General features: G+C 38.5%; 1 protein-coding gene across 1 annotated transcript; it reads right to left on the reverse strand.

Annotated features, from left to right (window-relative positions):
- Nucleotides 1-924: 924 nt before the first annotated feature.
- Nucleotides 925-17,383, reverse strand: LOC118225300 (tetratricopeptide repeat protein 39C-like). The gene is made up of 8 exons (XM_035413477.1): nucleotides 17,326-17,383; nucleotides 7,112-7,219; nucleotides 5,938-6,047; nucleotides 5,379-5,502; nucleotides 4,455-4,552; nucleotides 3,701-3,805; nucleotides 3,389-3,427; nucleotides 925-2,547 (listed from the first exon to the last, which is right to left on the reverse strand). Exons 1-8 carry the CDS (start codon nucleotides 17,381-17,383, stop codon nucleotides 2,458-2,460), a joined length of 732 nt encoding a protein of 243 aa, XP_035269368.1. The 3' UTR covers nucleotides 925-2,457.
- Nucleotides 17,384-17,771: the final 388 nt, after the last annotated feature.

Here is a 17,771-nt window from a genome sequence, read left to right on the forward strand (position 1 = left end):
TTATATACCACCTGCTATAATTTCGGCATATTGGTGATGCGTTGCCATGTGGAAATTCTATGACTGGTTCCACGAACAACCACCTATGGCATGATCTGGCATTGCAGTTAAGCAAAGGTACTCACCAGTTTTTTATGTGTTATTTTTTACTTGACAGACAACATTTTGCAGGGGAAAATGTGTAGCTTATGATTTTGTTGTCTGCTTATACAGGTGATAATTTTAAACAATTCAGATTATCCAACGCAAAGGTACGGTGGCATTGTGAAGCTGAGGAACTGTACTTGCATCTTTCAGGTAAGAAACTCAGGACATTAACCATATTATGGTCTGTAAGATGAATGTTTCACAAAAATTACCAGGGACTTTCCATAATCTGTTTAAACCAATCACAATTATTCACATTATTCATACTGTACTGTTAAATGAAGTGCAGCAGAAACAAATTCTCTGAGGAATTTCTATTATTATGAAGAACATGCATAGCTGAGTTATCAATGCCCAGTTATGTATTAGCCATTGGTGTTTAAAGTGTTTGTTTCACATTTCAACAACCTGCTGCAGCGGAATAGGAGATCATCTAATATATAAGAGTATGTGAGAAGTCCTGAAACTGTTTTTTTTTACAACACTTCATACTGACCAAACAGCAGAGGAGCCATTTTTTAAAATACAGTATATCCCACAATACAGTACCCTTCCTGGTCAAAACTATGAAATTATATTGTTCACACTGCATGGTTTATGTATTCTACTGTGACATTAGAGACAGATAAAAGAGTAGAAAGAATAGTTGTGGTAAAAATACAGGCAGTCTACAAGAATATGGCTTGATGATGTATGACAATACTTGATGACGTCAACAACAGGTGACCCATGGACAATATTCCCCCAAAGAACTTTATCTTACAGAGATTAAGAGAGTTTGAAGTCAGACATTTTTATTTTCTCTGGTGTATTCCATGCGTGACACAAAGACTGGGATGTCTGCCCAGTGCTTTGTGTCTGCACCAGATTCTGTAAACTGAGTTCTAAAAAAACAGAAAAAAACGTCGTTTCTTAGTGTATAAAAAGTTAAACGCTGTACTGTGGTGCAGACAATGAAAACCAGTTAGTTTGAAGCGATGCAAAGATGTAGGAATCTGATGGGTTTTTGGGTGTATTACAGGGTTAATAACAACTGCTCTCAGAGTGATCTACTGTAAAGCTGGGAAACCATTTTCACCAGATAAACAGACCACAACTGTGGTTCCAAAAATAACAGAAAACCAAAACAAGATTGAGAAGACTATCACTGCTCTTCTTACTAAAGCACCGACATAAGGGTGTTTGAGTTCACTATCTAACTGGCAGATCATGAGAAGACCATGAGAAGCTTCAAAATTAGGGGAAAGGACAATCATGTAACACAACCTAACTAAAAAGGCTATGGATTGGACATCCAAACCGCAAAAATGTGATGAGATATTATGTAAACAGTTTGTTTTTTACACTGTTATTGACACTGATATTGCTAAGTGGTCTATTTAATCCCTCATACTGGGTTTTTCAAAGTGCTAGCGGGAACAATTTGGTTATATAGTAAAAAAGAGGGGAAGATATTCAGGAGCCAAAAGCGACGGCTCACTCATGATTTACATTTGGCACTTACCTATGGATATATTTTACCACAGCACAACAAATACTAGCATCAGATAATCAATTGCTAAATCTTTTTTGCTTTATGACAAAAAACTGGGAAAAACTAGGAACTCTAAAAGCATGACCTGTGCCCTTTACTTCTTGTTGCTGGACATTAAATTCAATTTTACTCTTTCTAAGCCACTTCCTGTCCACTCCTTCCATTGCCAACGTTAAATTTGGCAAAAAAAAGGACAAATGAGGTTTGTACCACATGCATGCATTAGTTCAGCTAATGTATAACCATGATGAGGACATCTAAGACCATATTCAGTATTTGCCACTCTCATGTACAGCTTGGGGGAGGAGGAGAGTGGGTGGTAGCCAATCAGAACACATTGCCACTGCTCTTTTCATTCATGGAAATACATTACAACTACAGTTGTACAAAACAACAGGGAGGATTACCGTGTTAGAAGAAACAGGACAAAAGAATGTATGGTGTCTTGGTCTCTACAGCTGCACCAAGCCACTGATTAATAAACTTAAAACAGAAGCAACTGATTCAGTAATTACCGAAATATGTAATGAAACCAATCATAAAGAGGATTTAAGATATGGTAAACAATATAATATGCCATACTAGTACAAGTAAGACAACTATATGGTAAACAGCACAAAAATGGGTGAAGGGCGTTTTTTTATGCTGCTGTTTGGATGGCTTTGGTGAATAAAGCCAGGCTCCCTGTATGTCGTTATGTTGTTGCACAGTGCAGACATGGGGGGGTGGTGGTGCACATTTGGGGTGGAGGACATGGTCAGGGATATTCGGCAGAGTCACTGTGGGACTACCTCCTTCAGAGAGGCCAGAGCTGAGTGAATGCGCACATGGAGTCTGTTCTCAAAATCATAGCCGGCATAATCCTCCTGTATCAGAAAACATACACACACACACACACACACACACACACACACAATACAGGAGTGTTGGATCATCAGCCAGGAACTGACCGTATTCTCTGATCTACACAGACAGGAAGTGACACAACATATGCACTGTGCTTTATGAAATGCACCTGTCAACTCCGGATGAAAGCACCGCTGGGTAAAGCACACAAAACAAGTAAGTAAACTGAACAGCTTTTGATTCCCAATTTTTCTTTCGTTCCACAAGCTTCAGATTTTCTCAACTATAAGCTTGGGAGAGGGAGACACTGTGGGCAACCGATTGGCCAGACAAGTTGCGGTTGCACTACGAGGTCAGGGAACACCTTCCCAAATCAAACCCTTCCTCCCTGGGTGAGAAATCCCACAGTCAGCACAGGCATGGTCAGAATGAAATTTGAAGCCGTGAAGTACACTGCTGCAAAGAGAGCCATCTGGACATGGAACCCCACTTAATATTTAAACAATTTAACTGTTAATTTTTAATATTTAACTGTTAGTATTTAAACAATGCAAAACAATGGTGTGTACATCTTAAAACCGCTGAAGGATAGATTTCACATTTAAGTGTATTCTGGGCCCCATTTCTCAAGAACAAATTCACTAAAATCTGAATCAAGTCTCTCACAACTGATTGTGGCTGACTGTGAAAAATCATGTAATTTCCCAGAAGACGTCTCTCAGGGCAACCCAGACTACTTGTTAAATATAGAAAGAGCCTACAAATGGCTTAACATCTCAGGTTTTAATGGTGCCAATTTGGGGACCTGCCATTGGGAAACAAAACCCAGGACAGCAGCTATAATTCTGCACAGACTCTTACCTTAGCCTGAAGTAACAGTGCTCTTCCTTTCCCCACTGACTGCAAGAACAAACAGAAATAGCACAGGGAAAACTCACAGTCATTATCCAAGAAATGACACTCTGTATCAATTATGTATTATATATACATACATATTATATGTCATTGCATATTTATATATGACCAAATTAAATATTCTATTTGCACCACAGAAGCATGCACCACACACAACTTTGTTAAATTCTCTTGGATACAAATTTGTAGAGCCGCACACACTGACTCGGCTCCTTCCCCTGACAGTGCGTGTCACAGCTCTGGGTGAGCCAGCCTCACCTCAGGACTCTCCAGTAGGATGCAGCCCAGCTCATAGCAGGAGTATGGCTGGACGTAGGAATTGCTCTGTCGGCCTGCCTCGTCTCTCGCCGCCAGCTGAAAAGACTGCATACAAGCAGCGCAGTCAGAATCAGCGCAGTCAGAATCAGCACAGTCAGAAGCAGCGCAGTCAGAAGCAGCGCAGTCAGAATCAGCACAGTCAGAAGCAGTGCAGTCAGAATCAGCGCAGTCAGTAGCAGCGCAGTCGGAATCAGCACAGTCAGAAGCAGCGCAATCAGAAAAAGCTCAGCATCAATGCCAGTGTAGCGCAACCCCCTATAAGCATATCGGGTACAAGAATAACCCGGATGTAGAGAGGAAAATCCGTGGTAGGGAATACTGAATTTCCAATTCAAATGCAGTTTAAAAAGCACCTCATGCATAAAAATATTTTTCAGCTCAGTCAAAAGATATTAAATATTCACAAAATGCCAAATGCCAAGTCAATATTACTATTCCCTGCTTTTCAGTACAATAAATGAGTTAAGAAAACACATGTTCATCTGAAATCTGTGGTTCAGTTAAGTGGACAGTGACACCATGTGCCCAAACAGTGTATTGGTGTTTCCCAAATTGGACTGTCCTGAGGGCACAGTTCTATATACGATTCAATTAAACTTTGCAGGTTTAAAATACGCAGAATTTAAAATAATACAAATAGAGTGGTTGGTCTTTTGTATGAATCTGGCCAAAATCAAACCATTTTTTTTATTACCTGTATGGCATCCTTTGTATTTCCTAAACATTTGTGAATGGCACCGAGAAGCAGGTTTTTTAGGCCTGTGTGTGAGGGGTCATCCACGTCCTGTAATACTGAAGGAGAAGTAAGAAAGTGGAGGTGCCAGGTGTTAATATGGAAACCTAGTGACAGCTCCACAGAAGGCGTATAGTACACACCCCCCTGACTCTGGTCCTTGCTAATGAGCTTGCTTTGTTTTTTGTGTCCCCATCAGCTTCATTTGCTTTGTGTCCCCATCAGCATAAAACCTTTTCTGTCTGCTTTGCAGGTTTCAGGGTGGTCACAGCTGCAAGGTGAGAGCCCTGACTATAAAGTTAATGTTCTGCAAAAAAAATCTGAAAACCATGAAATCAAGAACTAGTATGCCCCTTATCATGTTTCATGTCAAGAATTAAATTCCTGAAGGAATTCTTGGATTGCACGGTGCCGTATTACACAACAGATTGCTGTAGATTGACACAGGTTCATTTAATTCCCAAAAACGTATTTTTAAGGAACATAATAACTTTGTGGATTTCTGTATGTTACTCGGTCAAGTGCATCAAACAAAACCAACATATAATAATGACGCCCTGGTCTTGAAAAAAATATATGGCAGTGTTGAGGACACAAAAAGGCGACTTAAAACTACTTTAAAGTGTGACTGGTGATAAAAGCCAAGCCCATTCTGAAGAAAAACAATTCTACTTAATGTTTTACTAGATGCCAATGAATTGAATACAGATAAATCTTCTTTTATCACATTACATTACGCAGCAAGCAGAGACAGACTATACTTGGCTCGGGCACACAGTTGCAGGAGCATCTCCGTTTACTAAAGCCACAGAATGACACAAATAAATGTGGTAAAGCTCTTTCTGGGGGCCCCCCATAGTATGTGGTGAGGATCAGTGAAGTCACCTTGGCTCATGAGCTGCAGTTTGGAGATGGAGCAGTTGGGCAAAGCCTTCCACAGGTACAGAACCTCAATGGCAGCCAGTGTACACAGCTCCACTGTGAGAGAAGTCTTCCGTAGTCTCTCTGCCTGAACACACAAATAGATGCCAATCCATACATGTACCCAATCATACACACATGCAAAAGTACAAGCACATGTACACGCACAAAAAGAAGAGAGACACATGTGCAGCTATAAATACACATGTGCATGCACAAAAAGACGGCCACACACAAAGAGAGATACATGTGCGGCCATAAATACACATGTGCATGCACATGTGCACGTGCACGCACGCATGCCCACACACATGCACACGTACATGCACGCGCGCACACACAACAGGAAAGACAGTCAAGCAGTACAAACTGGGTTAAAGCACCTCTCTGCTAGAGGGCATGGGCACCCAGCACCTCATTAATTCCAAAAGACGGGGGATTCCAAAAATGTTGAAATCACGCTAAACCGTTAAAGACTTTAAAAAACTTTTAAAAACCATTAAAAACTAGCGCACAAGCCCACCTTCTTCAGAGAGAACTGTTCAATCTCGTTGTTCTTCCTCTTGAAGAGCTTCTGGACGTCCTTGAAGATGGTCTTTGCCCTATCCAGATCTCCTGTGGCTCCCTGGCACACTTTGAACAGAGTGGGAAGAGGGTAGAGTTTTTTTTTCCGGTATTTCCACTGGTGGGTTTAAAACTACACTCAAAAATGGAGCATCGTGTAGTTCTGGCGGGCCACGAGAGTCAAGCGCTCCGGCTGAATCAGCTGATGGCTCAGCTGAGTGATGTTCGCCTATCACAGTGCATTCACTAACAGGGTGGTCTACTTAAACAGCCTCCCTCTACTCATTCGGCTGCTCCTCCTGCATGCCAGCGCTGCACGTTGCTTCGTAAATCCCCTCCACCACCCCACCTCCATCCCCATGCGTCAAGAATTTGCATTCTCCATTGCTATGTGTTAAGAATTTGTATTGCTCCATCCCCATGTGTTAAGAACTTGCTTTGCTGCTGGATCTGTTCTGTGTGTACCCCTCTAGGGGATTTTGGCTGCTGGCCTCCCGACCTTATCCACGCGGGCTGCATGGTTGGCGGGAGAGCTTCAGAACAGAGCCATACCGCCAAACATAACTGTATTGCCTTTATTGTCAATAAAGTTCTACTTTGATGACAGTGGTCCTGACAGAACTATGACTTGCATACTTTGAAGGACCATCAGTGCTTTAATGTTCAGTGATAGAATACCACACTCTCAGAAGAATTACCATTCTCACATCCTTTAAACACAAACACACACACACGCACCAAATCCCCACTATTTCCTTGCATCTTTCTTTCCTGTAATCTTCCACCACTGTCATCTAGTCTGCTTTCTCACTTACCTTTCACATATCTTTCCTAGATAAACCTTTTTCCCTTTTTACAACTGGTTTATATTTACCCTTTCTGCAGTACAGGAAACCCACAGTACACAAGCCCCCTCTATGCACTTGATCCATCTAAATTTTTTTCCAGTATAACGAAATTGAAATAAATGAAGCAACATAAGTAAATTGCACTTCACATAAAGTGGATAAATTGGTTCCTTCCCTCAGTCTAATTTGTGGTGTGAGTATGGGAGAATCCTGCACGAACATGGGATGTTATAAGGTCCAGAAAGGAAAACAGACCCCCAGCCCACCGGGGGCAGTCATGCTAACCTCCGGTCAGGTAGGCATAGTAGCACTGGGACCACCGTGACTCGTCCTTTAGTCTCTCAAAGGACTTGTACGCATCTTCAAAGTTCATTTCGATCATGCTGCACCACCCTGAACGTACAGACAAAAGGCTATTTAATGGGGGTCCTTCCTACTACAAAACAATGCTTGGTTGAAGAAACATACTAAAAACATTTGCTGGTGACCTGCTGTTTTACACATATGCATTTAACTGAGGATCACGTAAATAACAGGACGAGATAGAGTATTATACAGTAAGTATGGCTGATTGTGTATCCTGTTGTATTTACTAACGTTCACACAATTAACAAGCGTCAACTTGTGTGAAATTTCTCTGTCTCTAAAGAGCAGATATACAGTGAATCGAGATGCAAGCAAGACTGAGGCACAGGTATAGGCCTTGAAGACGCACATCGTAAAAAAATGGCATAAGGAAATGATCAAAAGACTACCGCAAATGAAAAACCATTTACTGAAGGAAAAAACAATGAAATCCTGCTATTTATGGGATGGCCATTAAATATTCAGTTATTACCATGATTCAACATTACTGTAAATTTTTACAAACATTTTACTATAAGAATACATTTTTTTTACAGTGCACTGAGAGAATCTTTGCAACAACGCTTTTTCAACAACTTGAGCAAGAAATCATCAAACAACACAGATTAGCAAATATTGGCTAAAGTCACAGAGCAGTCATGGAAAATTTGTTAAAATCACAGAAAACTGAAGGAGAAATCATGGAGTGATTAAGAAATAATTTATCAAATTAACCAAAGGATCTCATGCGTAGCAGTTGGGAATGACTGATCACGTGTGGGGCAACATAAGCAAAACCGCTTTCTATCAAGATGGTGGCACTGTCAGTCATAAAAAATTTTAAAAAAAATTTATGACAATGTTAGCTATGCTAACAAAGGTTTAACGAACGCCACCTCATTAAAAGTTCTGCGTAGATATTGTCCAATAAATTCTGTTAATGTGCAACGTGTCAGCTATTACCTGTTACTGAATCTTACAAAAACAAACGACACAAAAGGCAAATAAAATAATTTCAGTGCAAAAAAAAAAAAATCAGTGCTAGAAATTCAAAGGCTTTTAAATTTCAAAATCCGGTGAGACAGAATTACTTCCATATGCCGCTAGCCATCTTTACGTGTTATGAATTGTTTTAGTGTTTTTAGCCGTTCCCAAGCAGGCCAACTCAGACTAGAGTGCGGTACGAAAATGGAAAAACTAGAACTGTTACTTACAATCACAATTTGATTTTGATTTGACTGAGAATTTTATATTTTAGTATATTTATTATTTTTATTATTTTATACCTTTAACAGTATATAGCTAAGTTAGCCAAGCACCTCAAACACCAACATCGCAAGTTATTCAAAGAGTTTAAGCAGCTCACCTGTACTCTTTGTGCGGTTTGGAGAACTTGCTATTGAGCCATAACATGGTCTTCTGTCACTCCTGTCGCATGCTGCAGCTGTTTCTATGAAACCCTTGCTGGTTAAGAGATTATTTACTATTTCTCTAGCTCTTTGGGCTATTCCCGTGTGAAATTTGGTGCCCCTACTTGAAAGGTCCTAATACCTAATAAGAAAATAAGGACCCCTTAATGAAGTCCGAATTATTGCCTCATTCAAATTTTAATTATTTAACATTTTTGTTTGATTATCTTTGATTGTACTGTAAAATTTTACTGATGCTAATGTTAAACTTGTTTTGCTCACTCAGTAGCCTATGAAGAAAAAAAAGAGAAATTATTCAAAAAAATAAAAATGAATGTCTTGTGATATGCCTGAGTATAAACTGAGTTACATTTATATATTCAGGAATTGTCTTTATATATTCAGAATTACATTTATATATTCGGGAATTGAATTTATATATTCAGAGTTGTATTTATATATTCATAATTGCATTTAAATATTTGGGAATTGAATTTATATATTCAGTTTCATTTATATATTCAGGAATTATATTTATATATTCGGGCTTATATTTATATGTTTCCTATTGGGCCCCTCACATATATATATATATTGGGTTGGGATGGCAGGTATGCCATCCCGCCAAGTTACGCCTTGGCGGGGGCATGCCCCATACCTATACAGCACCGAGAGTTTGGCACTTTTCAGGGTTCCCCACAGAAATAACCACAACAGCCACAGACACTCAGCCCTTAAAAACATTAAATTCTGTACATTCTGACCCCATTTCAACAAACAGAATTCATAAACAACTTCACATGTCCACACAATAAAGCCCCAAACTAAGAGGATTTTGCGTTTTCTCCTTCTTCTTCTTCTATTTCTTCTTCTTCTTCTTCTTCTTATTTTTCCTGCCGCCTATCCCACTAACAACATGTCTCCCCATTGGACATTTTACTGACACCTGCCAAATCTTCACCTACACGACCCAATCAAAAACGCGCATACACACGCAAAATACCCATACCTTTTTACCCTGAAACATTTCCAGTTTAAACAGCTAGTCCGCCTGTGGCCTAGTGGGCAAGGTTACAGTCTTAGGAGCACAGGGTCGTAGGTTCAAGCCCAGCTAGGAACACGTTTCTTTAACCTGCTTCGACCCTCACTAATTATTGTCTACTACTTATCAATTATTGCTTTTGCACCATATCTACCCGCCGTTCACCGTTCAGTTATTAACCGGCTACAATATTGCTAAGCCATACGCATTATCACTTACCGTCTGTACGTTCAGTTATTAACCGGCTACAATATTGCTAAGCCATGTGGATTCAACGGGAGCTCTTCTGTGCTTACTGGCCTGTGTTCTTCTTTAAAACCACCGGCAGGTTTGCTAATGTTATTTCACGCATTGCATAGCTATGGCATGTTGCTGCACTAACGAAGTCACAGACTGGTAAACCTCCGGTTAAGGCTTGAATCCCGACTCGCCCTCAGGTAGATCATTTCCTCTTTTACACTAACGTTTTCTTACGGTTATATTTGCTTTACCAAAACTCACTCACGGCCACCCATATGCATTTCATGACGGCAAATGTATTCCTTTTATTAAAAAGTTACACCAGTTCACCGCTGTGCCATTTCTACTAACTATATTTCTTTACTTGGCTACCGTACAAAACCTTCTTATCAGCAAACGCCACGTTTCTACATTCATGTTACCTCGCCCCGTTCTCTATCTAGCCACATAGTCTACAAACAATTACTACGTATGTATGTTCTGCAACTCCGCAATCTAAACAGCTAGTCCGCCTGTGGCCTAGTGGGCAAGGTTACAATCTTAGGAGCACTAGGTCGTAGGTTCAAGCCCAGCTAGGAACACGTTTCTTTAACCTGCTCCGACCCTCACTAATAATTGTCTAATACTTATCAATTATTGCTTTTGCACCATATCTACCCGCCGTTCACCGTTCATTTATTAACCGGCTACAATATTGCTAAGCCATATGCATTATCACTTACCGTCTGTACGTTCAGTTATTAACCGGCTACAATATTGCTAAGCCATATGGATTCAACGGGAGCTCTTCTGTGCTTACTGGCCTGTGTTCTTCTTTAAAACCACCGGCAGGTTTGCTAATGATATTTCACACATTGCATAGCTATGGCATGGTGCTGCACTAACGAAGTCACAGACTGGTAAACCTCCGGTTTAAGGCTTGAATCCCGACTCGCCCTCAGGCAGATCATTTCCACTTTTACACTAACATTTTCTTACGCTTATATTTGCTTTACCAAAACTCACTCACGGCCGTCCATATGCATTTCATGATTCCTTTTATTAAAAAGTTACACCAGTTCACCACTGTGCCATTTCTACTAACTACATTTCTTCACTTGGCTACCGTACAAAACCTTCATATCAGCAAACGCCACGTTTCTACATTCATGTTACCTCGCCCTGTTCTCTATCTAGCCACATAGGCTACAAACAATTACTACGTATGTACGTTCTGCAACTCCGCATTAAAACATTACATTTAAAATCATGATTCACTCATAAGTATAACTACTAGCGCTGAACATGAGAAAACACATTAGTGCAATAGATTGCACACGTTATTTAACCCTCCACTTCAACAACTAATGTTAAATACAGACTGTTATATATACCGTTTGATAAGGAAACTAAGCTCGCTCATGGTCACTTCATTTACTTCGCACTATAGTCTGTGATCATGTCAACCTTCACCTACATGCCCATTCTGCTAAAAAACATATTGTTTCAACTACGCAATTTCATCATTTCGCCTAATTTATCTCACACTTGTTATTTTCTCATATGCAAAGCCTGCTGGGACATATGCGTCTGCTCCTATTCTCCACTATCAACTTTTCCGGTTCTAGCTTAACAAAACAGAAAAGAGGATTCCTACCTACAGATAAGCCTATCAAAATGCCTTATAAACCTTACAAACACTAAAAGTGCATCTTCACGAAATAACAGACAACGGAGCAGGACAGAAGGGTACACAAGTTGCGACCTAGGCAGCTCTAATTCTACGGGCTTGCTGATTCTTTTGTCAATCAAGGCTCGTTGGATGCCCGTCAAATCCGTGAGTAGCCTACATAGCTACACTGGCCATATTTCACCTTTTCTGATGCGTTTACAATTACGCCACCGCACGATTTGTCACAGCCACTGTTTTACATATATAGCAAACCGAAACTGCTAAACGTACACGCTCATCAGACTGTACAAATTCACACAATGATAGCCATAATCCACAACCGTTTCTTACAGGGTCACTTCGCATTTCTCACTCTCGTAATAAAACGCTTTGCAAAAAGAAATCATATCTCATAAAAAACACGTTTTCAACGTACAAAAATGCCAAGTTACTCAAAAGTATTGATATCAAAATGACGCCAAGTTACGGTACTACAAACAATATAGGCTATCTTGCCTCACCGAAATTTCATAACATGTAGGCTATTCCAAAGCAATGCTACCCAATATTTCCTCAATTCTTTCAAGTCACTTGGCCCTGTGTTTTGTAATCTTACCATATTACAATGTCATGCAAACGTTGTGTCAGATCAAAGTGTCAAATATTTCGTATTGCCTCATGGAACACATTGAAATTCATGTAGAAAACTGCTGGTCAGTCACTACAGGAAGCATATTTCTCCAGAAAACATATGTTTATACTTGCTTCTGAACTGAATTTGACTAAATGTACAAGTGATTGTATATTTGCAACGTACAATAAATACATGTAAAATACATATTGTACATACATACATAGAGAACTTCTTTATCCCCATGGGGACATTTCCCTCGCAGCATGTTACATTCACATTTACGAACAGACATTTATACCAAGAAACATACAATCATTCACGCAACAGAAAGGCTGGCCACCAAAATACATAGCCTACATACCAATACAAATTGGACATATAGATGCCTATTCAATCAATCATGACTGTGAGAAAGCCATCCACACATATGTTTGGCCTGTCCATGTACTACACGCTTATATACACACAGGGCCAAGTGACTTGAAAGAATTGAGGAAATATTGGGTAGCATTGCTTTGGAATACATGTTATGAAATTTCGGTGAGGCAAGATAGCCTATATTGTTTGTAGTACCGTAACTTGGCGTCATTTTGATATCAATACTTTTGAGTAACTTGGCATTTTTGTACGTTGAAAACGTGTTTTTTATGAGATAAAGTTTACTGCCAGGTCATTCAGTGCTCTCGTAACAAAGCCAGGTTTTGCTGTTGCTCTTGTTCTGTGTGAGACAGCAGACACAGGCGATCTACACAGAGATTACATTTGACTTCTGTGCTATGGGGTCAGAGACTGCAGACTGTTACATTTCCATTGGTTGAAATTTATGTTGTGTTGTGGGATTACTTTGTATTTTCTAAATAATTTATCCAGGTTATTTTCTTTTATTTCCCTTCCTTATGTCTAGTACTTCCTTTTTTGTTCTTCTTACTGGCTAGTGCTAACTGATTTCTTGTTTTCTATTAGTTTCACCTATTGTTAAATATCCAGTTTGTTCTCCTCTGCATTCAAAACAGTGTTTCAGTCTAGTCTGCATCTTGTTCAATCTGCACAGGTAACTTCCTGTCTCTGTCGGTCTTTAAGCCTTTTTTGGTATCCTGTCCTGGTTTGTCTGTTTTTGAGTTGGATCTTTGGTTCAAAAACTAATAGTAATGCTTCCCGACTTATCTCCCTTGCGGACTTCAAAACTACACAGAACTAGATAGAGAAAAATGATGCCAAATTTCCCCTAATAAACACAACACCCTAACAACAATTAAGATTGAACAGGTAACTTCGTAGCTCACTGACCCTGAAATGGTAAGAGGAATCTGATGCAATAAACAAATGCAATTAGCTTTCTAAATGCAAATACAGGTTTTGCAACCTTTCATAATCCTCCAGATGATCATGTGCCTGTGTTGCTGCATTATGTTTAAACACTGAAAGATTATATTCAAAGTATGACTTATAAAAACTTTGAAAAGCACTTTAAATTGAAAGGGGACTAAATGGATATGAATTAGGGGTTTATCCAAAGCCGAATACCCTATTTGGAAATGCAATTCCTTGTATTATTATAATTATAATAATAACAACAATAACAACAACAACAACAACAGCAATAGTAATAATAATCATCATCATTGTTATTATTACTATTATTATTATTATTATTATTATTATTATTAACTAAATAGATGGAATATGTTTGGATTGGGTATTGCAGAAATAAGGCCTTGTGTCATAGGTGCACAGAAGCATAAATTATGGGTTAGTTTTACCTTGTTTGGAGCTAAACATAATTGAGGCTACAAATATGAAGCTGCAGAAGTCATTTACAGTAAAGTGAAAAGTAGACCCTCTTTCATTTTTTTGACTTCACATATTAGGACATAGAGCATTCTCATTTAGTCCTCACCAAGTCGATAAATCTAATCTCATTTAACATTTAATTTAAAATTAAAATTAAAACATCTAAAAATCTAATCTCAAGTTTCCCCTACAGAAAGTGGAAAGAGATGTTTTCTACAGTATTGAATACTGTACATTTTTGTTGTAATCCCACAGTTTCAGATTATAGCAGCTGCCTGAAAAAGTATATTTAGAGTTTGCCATTGGGCAAAAAATTAACTTGTGTAATGTTTCAGTTCACATGTATATTGAGCTTGGTATTTATTTGGAAAAATAAATAAGTATTTTCAAAGCAAAGTCAACCTTTGTTAGTCATAAAATGCATGTTTATAGATGCTTCCAAGGAACAATATTTTCTGCAATCTTATCTCCCGTAGGACCATCAGTAGACGGCTCAAGGCCAAATCTCAATGGCAATGTCCAGTCACTTAACGGCAATAGCTGCATGTTTCTTCAGCTGTATTAGTTTAGTGCTAACATTTTTTTTTCTCCCTTTTCACATTTCGCAATTTCAGGCTACAAAAAATATCCCAAGAAAAAATACATTAACCAACAGCGCTAAAAACAGGATATTGTGGAAATGGCAAAACATGGAGAATGTCATGGAATCCGTGGCACCTGTGACTTCTATGGCAAACACCCAGCATTACAAGTTACAAGTTTTTTTATATGTTGTTGCTATTTTTCATTTTGAAGCCGAAGGAATGACTAACATGGGTTGTCTGGCTATCGTGTTACATGCACAGCCTCACGGCGCAATCTTGACATTTCACAGTACTTCTAATTCTGTTTATGCACTAAAACATTGAGATTTGCGTTGGGAGTGGCAAACAGCAACAGACCATTGATGGTTAACAAATATTTTAAATATTAACAAGGGTCGGGCGGCAGTCCTTGTCTGCGGTATTAACGCAGGCTTCCTTTTCTTTGCCTGTAATAATCCAGCTCCCCTTAAAGTTGCTCTGTCCCTTGTTTTAGTTTTTCTACAGTTACAGTAAAATCTCAGTGGGAATGAATTTTAAGATAGCTAACAGACTACTGTGTGCACTAGCTATCCTTCTCCTCAAAGGGCAATGGACACATGAAAGGATGTAGTCTATAGAACTGCAGTGCTATAGACTACCTGATAGCTCATCCCAGTTTACCGGTTTTATTTCCAGATGAGAAAAGTAACACAAGCACCCATACACAGTTGCATGTTATAACCTAGTATAATGTTCTCTAGTGTGTGAATCCTGTTACGGTTTTACACTTTTGTTTCATCATATATAATTATTTGGAGTTCAAAGTAACATTGGCTTTACTATGATACTTGGGCATACATAGGCCTACATATATTTCTGTACATAGTCTAACAATGGTTTTATATATATTTTTGTTTCAGCTTGCAGCTAATTTAAATAAAGCTGAACCAGTCACTGGCAGCATCCTAGCAGTAGTAGTGTTCGTCATTGGCATGCTCACCACTGAGTCCTGTTATGGTTTTCATATTTTCTTTTTCATAATATACCAATTATTTGGAGTCAAAAGTGTTAGCTTTACATCAATAGCTACTTGGACATATTTACATATGTATGTACACTAAACAAACTGGAGCTTTGAATGAGAAGGAAATACACAAGATGAATGGAAAAGTTCCCTTGAAGTGATTAAAATAACAATATTTTTTATTGTCCATTCCCATGCAATAATATATGGTAAACAATTGAAATTTTTGTTTCATATATGTTGCTTTTTGTTGTAAGATTATATATTGATTATTATTATTGCTTATGACCCTGATTACTTATCAGCACTGTTTGTTGCTTTAACTTAAGTACATTTATGTTAGACGCTATGGCTAAGAGTTTCCTGTAAATGCTTAAGCAGTGACATGGTGAAAACTTTATGTTTTGTGTCAAAGGTTGTTTGGGACACAATTTGCTGATAACTTTATCTGATAAAAGTTATGGTCATTTACAGTTAGTTAAACTGTAAATGACCATATTTTAGACATTTACATTTACTGTAGTTTATAAGTATGCTAAGGGCAATCAATGGAAAGAGGCTTAAAGGCCACAAGTTCTGTTTCAATGATTATTTTATTGTGACAATTCCAGGGGGAGTAAATAATAAATGTACTAAACTATACTGCCCTACAAAGCCTAACTGCAGTAACTACGCAAAGGGTAAAACTGAGAAAAATGGCTTTAAAGTATTTTAACTGGCCAGCCAAATGTGTTATAGGTATATCAGTGATATTGCACTAATTGTACATGTATTCATGAGGTAAATTTTATGCCCAAAAACCATGACGGCTGATTTGACCTTTAACCCCAAAAATGTAGTTACTGCACTCTGCCTTTGCATTGCCTTAAATGGTTCTAAGAGCAATGCAAAAGCAAAGTGCAGTAACTACAATGTTCTCAGCTTTTATATTGTGTTTTCAGTGAACAAAAACTATTTTGACACTGATTTTGTTATAATTGTATTTAACAGTAGGCTATTTAACAACTCTACTTATGGATTTGTGCATGTTTAATTAAGTCTGGACAAACTGAGAATTTTAGACGTTTAGTCTTAATATCATTTCATTTCACTTTTTTACTTATTCACCTATCTAGATAATTATTTTCCTATCAATTAAACTTTGCATCATCATCTTCAATTTCATCATCGTTGTCACCACCACCACTGTTGTTGCCTTGATGACAATCACATTAATAATTTTCATTATCCTTGTCTTTACTATTTAACACAATGAATAAATACAATGCTACACTGAATCACAGTACAATGTGTTCATTATATTACATGTTTTAAACAGCGGCGTGTTTTGGTGGAGCGCAAAACTTTCCTTTAAACTAATTGATCTCAAACTGTTTTAATTAATTTTCAGTGATTAACAAGCATGCAAACGATCTGACTAATCAATTGGAAAGTGACAGACAGCTTCTTCGCATTGTGTTAGGGAGATTAAATGATAAATGCGATTTAGAAAAATCCGTTTTAATCACTAAGCAGTGGCAGAAACTTCCCTGATTTTCCTTGAGTATCAATACAATTAATCCACAAAATAGGCTACTCAATACTATCATATATAGCCAGCTCTCCCCAAATAGGCAGTTTTAGCGAGTAGCCTAGGCCTTATAGCCTACATTTATTTTCATTTGCAGTACGAAATTGTGCACATTTTTAATCTATATTATTATTTGCGGATACATGCGCTTCTTTCTCCGCACTCGCATTCATGTTTTATAATGTGATTGCTAGTTTCTCAACGCTTAATGTCATCGTTACTTAGCCTACCTGGGTATTTTCTTTTCAACACCAGTTCCACTATCCTCTTTCCCCTGGATAGTGCCATCTTAAACAGCTGTGTTGTGTGAGGTTAGATGGGTGAAATCGGCTGGTGGTAGAATCCCAAAGCAGTCGCGTGAGGTAACTTATGGGTAGAGCGCAAAATCGGCCGGTAGAATCCCAAAGCAGACCGCAGTAACTTCACTTACTGCGGTCTGCCATGGTTTTGAGTCGGGTTTTGTAGTTACTGCAATTTTTATACCGTTTTTTCTCTAAAACAAAGCAAAATTTAACTCTGAAACTTTGTCACAAGATAAAACAGATATCAAGAAGTTCATTTTTAGTTATAACTCAATTTCGACCAAAATGTAGTTAGTGCGGTTAGCCTTTGGACGGCAGTATAAGTCACATTAATCAATTAATCTTTACTGCTAGGTTTGGCAAGACCATCTGGA

Source organism: Anguilla anguilla, chromosome 4 (genome assembly GCF_013347855.1).
Source record: "Anguilla anguilla isolate fAngAng1 chromosome 4, fAngAng1.pri, whole genome shotgun sequence".
In the NCBI taxonomy this organism is placed as follows: Eukaryota; Metazoa; Chordata; class Actinopteri; order Anguilliformes; family Anguillidae; genus Anguilla; species Anguilla anguilla.